Source organism: Eleutherodactylus coqui, chromosome 5 (assembly GCF_035609145.1).
Source record: "Eleutherodactylus coqui strain aEleCoq1 chromosome 5, aEleCoq1.hap1, whole genome shotgun sequence".
Classification (NCBI taxonomy): Eukaryota; Metazoa; Chordata; class Amphibia; order Anura; family Eleutherodactylidae; genus Eleutherodactylus; species Eleutherodactylus coqui.
Genome location: NC_089841.1, coordinates 197,620,921 through 197,630,167, shown reverse-complemented (window position 1 = coordinate 197,630,167; position 9,247 = coordinate 197,620,921). Strand labels below are relative to the sequence as shown.

At 43.5% G+C, this 9,247-nt stretch overlaps 1 protein-coding gene across 5 annotated transcripts in view; it reads right to left on the bottom strand.

Moving 5' to 3' along the window:
• Nucleotides 1-1,735: 1,735 nt before the first annotated feature.
• RNF31 (ring finger protein 31) overlaps nt 1,736-9,247 on the bottom strand; it is a 28,672-nt gene continuing 21,160 nt past the window's right edge. For all 5 annotated transcript variants that reach the window (XM_066604028.1, XM_066604029.1, XM_066604030.1 and 2 more), the window contains 5 exons: nt 6,311-6,424; nt 5,422-5,479; nt 2,244-2,340; nt 1,920-2,088; nt 1,736-1,822 (listed from right to left, as the gene is read on the bottom strand). In XM_066604028.1, coding sequence (XP_066460125.1) covers nt 1,766-1,822; nt 1,920-2,088; nt 2,244-2,340; nt 5,422-5,479; nt 6,311-6,424 — 495 coding nt within the window. In that variant the 3' untranslated portion in view covers nt 1,736-1,765. The remainder of the gene's footprint in view (nt 1,823-1,919; nt 2,089-2,243; nt 2,341-5,421; nt 5,480-6,310; nt 6,425-9,247) is intronic.

Here is a 9,247-nt window from a genome sequence, read left to right as displayed (position 1 = left end):
CCGCTTTGCCTCCATTCGCTGAACAACTATCACTCCTGTATGGAAGCAAAGTAAAAGTACCTCTAGACACTTTTTCAGTCATTTTTTTTTTCTCCTCATTCGCTAAAATTGCAGGCAAGGGTAATGGCCTAAATGTAACCTCGGATGCCAAAAAATGAGCCTGAATTTTGGTGCTAAAACTGATTTAAACTAAGCCAACTAATAGGTGGCATATGCTTAGTCTGAAGATGCACCAGATTTATTATCCAACAGAGTCACTCCAATAAACTGGCGCATTTTAAGACTGTAGGGCAGATTTACGGTACTTTTACACAAGACAAAAAAATGTTAGTGTGCCAGAGGTCTTACCATGTTTTCCCAAAAGTAAGACAGTGTTTTATATTTATTTTAGCCCCAAAATATGCACTAGGGCTTATTTCCAGGGCATGTCTTATTTTGAATTGGCTGAGCGGCAGTGAGCGATGGCTGCAGCTCAACCAGTTCAAAAATCCCTCCCCACCACAGCGATGGCTGTGATAGGCTGAGCGGCTGAAATTCCACAATAAACTTACATTAATGAACAGACCTCATTCACACACAGTGGAAGAAATCTGCAGTGGAGTCTAGTCCTGCTCTAGAACCCTTCTACATACCGATGGGAACTGGTGTTTGGAGCTGCCGGTGGAGCGCTATATCAGTACATATCGTCATATCCAGGATTTACCTGTTATTTTGGTTCTGATGTTTTATCTTATTAAATTGTAAACAATAAAATTATTGAAAACAGATAAAACTAAAATGGTAGAACTTTTATGTAACATGTATTGTTTAATTAGAGAATATTTAGCGGGTTGTAGAGGCAAAGTTATCAACAGAAACATAAGTCCAGTGGCTGGATGCAGGACACCGTTCAAGCCTAAGGGACACTTCGAGCTGCTCTGTTCTTCTGCTTAGTAGAACCCGTATTCGGTATTCTTGTATCTTGTCACCACCAGGTTGATGGGTGGAGACAGGCTGAGAAGGGAACGCCCAGAGCTTCTGATTGGCAGCCACATACACACCCTCACTGCTGTGCCTAAAGCTCTGTGCTAGCTGCTGATTGGCTGTTTTTATACACACGTTCAGCCACCTTCAGGGATCTGCAGAGACCAGCAGCTCGGTGAAGAGGCTTCACAGAAGGAGGATTGGAAAGGCTTCATAGAGGGAGGGAGCTCCCTCTGTGTCGCTGGGTTGTCATGACAACAGGACGCCAGATACAGGGGAACGCAGTGAACGCTTTCCACAGACTACTATGGAACGCGCAGCCCCGCTGTCAACAGGCGGAGAATCGTAGTGATTTTCCGCTCGCGGGATTTAAATCGCAACATGCTGCGATTTGTCGCGATTCTCCGCGATGAACCTGTCAAAAAGGCTTAGCGTGGAGAGCCGTCAGCCCCTCCCCTGCTCCCTGGCGGCGGCAATCTGCCACGGGATATCGCTACACCCGTGGCAGGAGGCCTAAGTGATCTTCAACAAGTTTGCCCTTAAAAGTATCATAGACATACATAATGGTTGTGGATATTTGAAAAGTTTATGACTGGAAGTCCTACAATGAGTTAGAACTGTATACATATAATGATCATAAGTTGTATGTCATCAAATTTCACTAGTAGGGAGCAAAATGTCCAATTTATGGTGCATACAGTGAAGACAACTGTACAGATAATTTTATTTAAGGGATAAATATGAAATTTACAGTATATATTTTTTAACACTATAACAGTAAAGCTAATGATAAGAAAACACTTCAGGGGTGGCGATTTCTCTGAGCAACTGGATTTAGTGGCATATCAAACATCAGCACCTAAAAAGAGAAAGTGAGCATTAAACAAAAATAAGGACAATGTATTATCAGTTACCCAAAAGACAAGGAAACATCATCATTATTAACACTGCCTCACATTCATAAGTCTTTCCTTGTAAGCTATATCATCTTCATTGGCCTCTTGAGTTGGACATTTTTGGAGGTAGCGTTTACATACAGTGACCGTTTCTTCCAGGTCATAGAGAATACAAGGATCCAGAGACAAAGCATTAATTCGACTGACCAAATACTCCTTGTAATGAGATCTGTGAAGGACAGAACAGATGGCTCATAGATCTTTACAATAAGTTAGAGTGAACTCTATATTCCATATCAATAGGGAAGATAAAACTGATGCTAAACATTCAGAAAAAATGTACTACTAGCCAAGAGAAGGATAAAGTGACTGCTCAATACTTACTCGCACAACCCTGCATATCCAAGGGCAGTCTGTTTTCCACAGGCCTCATCTCTCAATCCATCAATAGTTTCTTTCTGCTCCATTACTCGACATCCACCTGCAGAAGACAATTGCAAAATAGGAGCAAAGCACAAACAAAAAGAAAACGCCTCCTTGTAATTGCAATCGCCTTTGGAGAAGGGCCAGCTCTAGCGCAATAGACAAATCAAACAGAAGAATACTCCGGTCTTTGGACTGAAAAAACTTTGGCTTTCATCCAATTCAAAAATAGAACAAGCAAACAGACCAACGAATCCTCGGCTCTCGCAATAACGCCTCTCATTCTGTACAGTTATTAGTCATGGCATGCACCCCAGGGGCGTAGGCCCACTAAATAAAAACATCAAACCAACAGGCTATGTTCGAACCAGGCATCAAATTTAACCCTAGTTATGCTGATATGAGCCACTCATTTTGTTTTTTGTGTTTTGTTTTTTTTAAAACTGTGGCCGCCTGCAGACAGCCGGGTTGGATCCGGGTGCGAGAATATTCGCAGCGGGACCCGACCCAAGCGCCTGCAGAGAGCAGCGCGGAACTCACCCGCTCCCGCAGCTCCAGCTCTTTCATGTGCCGGTTGCCGGCGCATGCGCAGAGCGGAGCCGGCGGCCGGAGAGTGACGTTTCTTTGCGGGGCTTGCAGAGCCCCGCACAGAAATAGAGCATGTCGCGGTTTGCTTTCTGCGTGAGCCGGCGGCCGGGGAGTGACGTTTCTTTGCGGGTCTTGCAGAGCCCCGTACAGAAATAGAGCATGCCGCAGTTTGCTTTTTGCGCGTGTTTTCACCGTGGCCGTCTGCATAGGATTGCGTATTGTAATGCAGATCTATGCAGGCGCGTATGGGCGGAAATTCTGCGGGGAATCCCGCCGCGGAATTTCCGCCCGTCTGCAGGAGGCCAAAGTGAAATAAAAAGCTTATATTAACACCTATTCAATACATAATGCAATGGAACTGCAACAATTTGTCATATTAAATTGATGAAAATATGACACATCATGCTTCCTATTCATACCTTGCGGTATCCTGGGCTTAGATTTCAGAATCCATTATGTCCTGCCTGTAAGGAAGCCGCTGCAATCACCTCCACTTACAGGTTTACCAAAGGAGTTTTCGGAGAACCACAAATATTGGTGGCAGTGGGGGGGGACATAACTAATTAAAAAAAAAACCAAAAGAAAAAAAAAAACGCCTATAGTTCCCTCTATTTTGCCATGCTGCTATGCTGCAGTTATCCGCTAGTCTCTGTTTATATCAGCAACAGCAGTCATGTTGGTTGCTTACCCATGTGAACTGCAGCCAATAGGCGGCCAGCAGGGACGTCGAAAGTGACGTCCTATAAACCTGCCCAGAAGCTTCTACATTAGAAGCCCACATGACAGGTTTATGGGATGTCACCAGGCCTGCTGGCACAGGTGATGTCACCTGTCAGATGCTGTAGTCTGGCGCTGCGGTGGGTATATTATTTTTACATGTTTTTGGGCATGGGGGAGGCCAAAGTATATAGAAGAAATAACTCGGAAAACTTCTTTAACTGTTTCAATTGCAAAAAGAGTAAAAGATGTAACATCCTGAGAATGCATTTCTGTGAAATGTCTGGTGATACCGGACGATTGAGGCATATTTTTAACTATGTAAGAAAGGCATTTTTAACATGTGGAATTGATGAATTTAGACTTTTCTGAATCGGCAAGCAGGTCATTTGGCATTCAGGGAAGCCAAAATTAATCATGCTTCAGTTGCCAACTATGGTTCAAAAAAAACTATTCAAGCCATTCAGTGACTACAGCAAACACCAACAGGACCCTCATCGGCACGGCGGGATTTATCTCCCACAGTTGGGAGATACATTGTTGCAGTTTCAGTGTATTATGTATTGAATAGGTGTTAATATGAGCTTTTTATTTCACATGGTTAATAAATAATATTAGCGGTTCATACCAACATAACTGGGGTTAAATATAATGCCTGGTTCAAATGTAGCCTATTGGTTAGTTATTTTTATTTATTGGGTCTGCATACCATAACTAATAACTTTACAGGTTGAAACGCATCCGTGTGTCGGCAGAGGATTCAGAGTCTCTTTGCCTGCTCTATTATTAAAATGGACGGAATAAAACTTTAGATTTTACCCCAAGACCGGGGTATTCTTCTGTTTGACAAAGCACAGGCCACATCTAATGTATAAAGAATACAGAAGGCCGAGGAGGTTATTATATGTACACTACATTATTAGTGGTTTTTACTATTTTCAGTGGTGTCTACCACTTTGTTTCCTAAAGCTTTGTCAAGTATAATGACCAATTGCTCACAGAAGGAAAGTTTCCTCCAGCCAATCAGTGTTTAACTACGCAGAACTGAGGAACAGCTCCATTTAAGTTAATGTGGCTGGCTGCAGTTGCCTGCATAGCCGGGCAGTTGGAAGTGCTACTGTGCAGGGGAAAAGAAACAGTGGGCGTCCAAGAAGTTAGACCCCATTGATCATATCACAGCATATCCTAGTGATAGGCCATCACTTTACAACATGGGAATACCTGATTTTAACTCTACAGCTATAAAGGGAATGTGAAGCTGTGTGTCAAAAAAAAGAAGATCTAATCACTATAAAGATATCCATGAAAACCTACATTAAGTAATCAATCAGCTCAAAATTTTCAATCTATCTAGATTAAAAGTACCGAATGGTGGACCCTTATTTTGACTTCGATTAACATCTATCTCTTAGGCCACTCTCACACGGCGTCAGCATGGCACTGTTATTTTGATTGCGCCGTTTTGCCAGGATTCTTACCGCTGTTTTCTAATGCAGGTTACTGCGTTCACAGCGCTTTGTAAACGCACCCCATCATTGTGATGCGTGATGACGTACATTAAAAAGCGTGAAAACGCACCAAAATAGAGCAGTCAATGCACGAAAATTGTGGCGTTACAAAAAGCCATGCTTGACTGCAGGTCTGCGAGGCCCTATTGAAATCAATGAGAGCGTCGTACAGCAATTACATGGCGTTCAAAACAACGTGGTAATCGCGGTAAAAAGCCCATGTGTGAGAGTGGCCTTAACATTACATCACTCTAAAAGCCCTGTCCCTCTAAAACATTGTGATCATTAACGAAAAAAAAGTAGGACACCTCTTCGTCCCAGCATACCTCCAGGTCCAGCCTGCGTTCCAGCAGGGGGGTCTGTATTAAAGGCCACATTGGACATCTGAGTAAAAAGACATGGAATAAATCACATTAATCATTGATAAGGTGAAACAGATATAAACAATAACTGTCAATTGTGATTATGAATGTGACCTAAACAATTAATAATAGCAGTAAAATTAAAGATACAGTCAAAAAAGTTTCAAAAGGTATAAAAGAATATGATGGGTGTAGCGTGTAATCCAATAACTAGCAGTGGGCAGCACAACACTTCAAGCGAGCGGCCATTTACCAAGCAGAGTGTGAGGGGAACAGGGTCCGAAGTTGCCAGAGGGGCTGGGAGTACTGTGTGAAATACAGTTAGATCCCTGGCAACTACTGAGGAAGATGAATCTTGACCTCTCTTGCAGGGGCTCTCCTCTGTATCAACCTCAATAAGGCCGCCTGCAGACGGGCAGAAATTCTGCGGCGGGATTTCCCGCGGAATTTCCGCCCCTGGAAGCTGTCATAGGATTGCGTTAGCAAACGCAATCCTAGGCAGATGGCCGCGGTTTGTCCACGCAAAATCTCACGCGGCAAACAAACCGCGGGCATGTTCTATTTCTCTGCCCGGCCGCTGGCTCCGGTCTGCACATGCGCCGGCCGCCCGGCAAGCCGGCACATCAAACAGCCGGAGCCGCGGGCGAGTACGCGCTGCTCTCTGCAGGCGCTCGGGTCTGGTCCCGCGGCAAGAATCCTCGCAGCCGGATCCGACCCGCCTGTCTGCAGGCGGCCTAAAGTACTTCTTTATCAGAGCAGATTTATTTTTTACATTTTTTCCCCCCACATAAAAATGTTGTACGATTACCATGTAAGATTACCATGACCAACGGAGAGCCAAGACAGTGCTTACCTGGAGAAGCTTCTGCAGACGAGACACCTCCCAGTCTCGTAGGTAGAACAAGCAGGTTCTAGGATGATGAGCATGGAGAGACATTCTGACCGTGCAGGAAGGGACGGTGCATTTCTAGGAAAGAAAGGTATATTCCCAGCATCACATTGGTTGCTCAGTGTGTTCTATATCCAAAGTCAATAATCTTTGCAAATATACCCATGTTTTAAAAAATGCACCAGGCCTGATTTATTACCCCCTAAACACCCAATCTTCACTCTGTTTACCTTTGGTTAGTCCTGGACATGTCCTCCAGTAGTTCTTCGCTCTGGTTGAGCATGTGCAATTCTTCCTGCCTTTACTCCTATGTAATCGCTCCCTCCTTGCCTCAGTACAAGCATGTGCACAACAGACACTGGGTCTGCTTCCTCTTCCCTCCTTTTGCAAAAGGTTAACCCTTTCACATGCACAAGTAGAGGTGTATAGGTCTTGTTGGAAATAAAGGCCCATTTAAACGCAACAATTTATCGCTCAAAATTTGTTCAAAAGATGGTTTTTAGGTGAGCTTAAAATCCATCATTCAGTCAGAGAGAGACAGCAGGGACCACACGCCCTGTTCTACACGGAAGCAGCTGATTACATTGTATTCAGCTGACAGCCTGGGCGAAGACAATGCAGCTGAGTGCAAAGTCTAGACCACATGCTGGGATGTGCACACAGCTGCTGGAGGCTCACTTACATGCAAATGAAGGTAATAAACTGCTAATGCATATTAGTGTCCATTCGCCTTCACAGACTGAACTCTTTATAACTAAACCTATGATGATATTCATATGCCTCCAGCCTACCTTCAAGGCTGGAGTTGCTGCTAGGTTTCTACTTTATTTGTTTTGGTTCCTTTACTAACAAACCTACGCCTGGATACTAGTGATTGGTGCTGTACCCAGAGCCTAGATTAGTGCAATAGGGCACGTGTAGTTTATCTAAACAGGGTTTGTTATCTAAACCCCAGGCACTATAGGGACAGAACACAGTTTTAGTACAAGATTGAGGGAGATGATGCGTGTACTCCTGTGAGTCCTATCTAGCTGTTTGACCTGGGGAGCCAGTATATAGGAACCTATTATCTAGCATTCCTTTGCCCTTGTTTGTAGACACACGCTATCATTGCTTGTGCATACCTGGACTTCCATTGTGATCTTCAGAGATCAATAACGTATCCAGCACTTGGGAGCACACTCTAGTCATTTGGGTGTGCTCTTTGAGTGTTAGAAATATAAACACGCTATCATTGCTTGTGCATATCTGGACTTCCATTGTGACTTTCAGAGATTAATGTGGTATCCAGCATTTGGGATTGCACCTTATTCATTTGGGTACGCTCCTCCCCTTTGGTTCGATACTGTGGAGAAAGGCTCCTGATGAGTCGCTCCGGCGACAGAAACGCGTTGAGCCTATGAATATCTCTCTTCTGAGCTAAGAAATAGCCTATATACAAGTACATCTAGGGCTAAACAAAAGAGCCATATCTATTTACATGAACCTACTGACAGTTCTACTCTGAAATTATACATCTGGTATATATCCAGATGAGTCATAAAGTCCTATGATAGGACACCAGATACAATCAGGGACTACGTGGTCCTCTGGAGCCAGATGAACCCATCAGCGCTATTGTTCTGATAAAATAGCTCTTGCCCTAGATGATATGGTATACCCTGATTCCAATTCCAATTGTAATTGGAGGATATTGGATTAGATATAACACGGTGCATATTAGAATATTTTTATGCATTTACATGTTTTCTTATGAGGCCTTCCTTAGTATTATTTTAAAAAAGTTAACAATAAAAGTTACCTTTTAGTTATAAAGAGTTCAGTCTGTGAAGGCACTATTTATACCACTCACTCTCCTGCGACTGTGATACTAGTGTCCATTAGCAGTTTATGCAAAATAATCACTAAAACTGTCAATATTTCAATCGTTTGAAAGATTGACTTTGCGTGTAAATGGGCCTTAAGGCTTGCAGATTACCTTCCCCCCTCCCCTCCTCACACTGTGTAAATGAAGCTCATGGCTAGGACAAAGGGTTAATCTTCTTTATTTTACCATTTCATGCATACAGGAAAGGTTGGCCTGCTGGTCTCATAAGGGTTGCTATAATGACACCTGTGGCAGATATGTTTTGCAGAGCTGCTTGCTCCTCATCTGCTCATATTGTGTGAATACTGGGGGGTGGATAAGGGGTTAATCTGCTCAAATTAACCATTTCAGTGCACAGACATGGTGGAGGTAAATGTATGGAGGTACCAGCAGGTGATGCAGTTGCTTCTGGGAACTGTAGTTTCCCATTTAGAAATTTCAGTTGATTTCCATTCACTTGAATGGGACTGAGCTGTTCTCAGGCCATGTTATGAACGAAAGTGACTACATTGGCCTGAGAAGGGGCTGGGTGAGAGTTGCCAAGGCAACTGTCCGATGCCCAGCGGGTACAGGTTCAATAAATAAAAGTAGAAACCATACATGATATTCACTGGGCATTGGATGATTGCCTCAGCAAATGTTCCACCCAGCATATAGTTGCATCTCTTCACACTTGAGGTCATGTCAAGCAGAAACATAAAAGGGAAATCAGGTAATATTGTATATTGGGGTCTGTACAATATCCTATAATACAAGAGCAAGCTAATTTAACCTTATACCTGGCAAACTAATTTAGAAATATTTACTTTACTATAATAATGGACCCAATGGACAACAAAACGTTAAGACAATGTTGGTAACTGATTGGAATTACTTTTAGTGAGTGGAAATGAATAGAGTTGAGCGAACATGCTCGTCCGAGCATTAGCATACTCGATGGTGCTCGTTACTAGAGTGTGTACAACGCTGTGTTCGACCCCTCCCCGCATTACCACTTCCTGCTGTAACATGCCAGCGTGCGCACGTCCACAGCA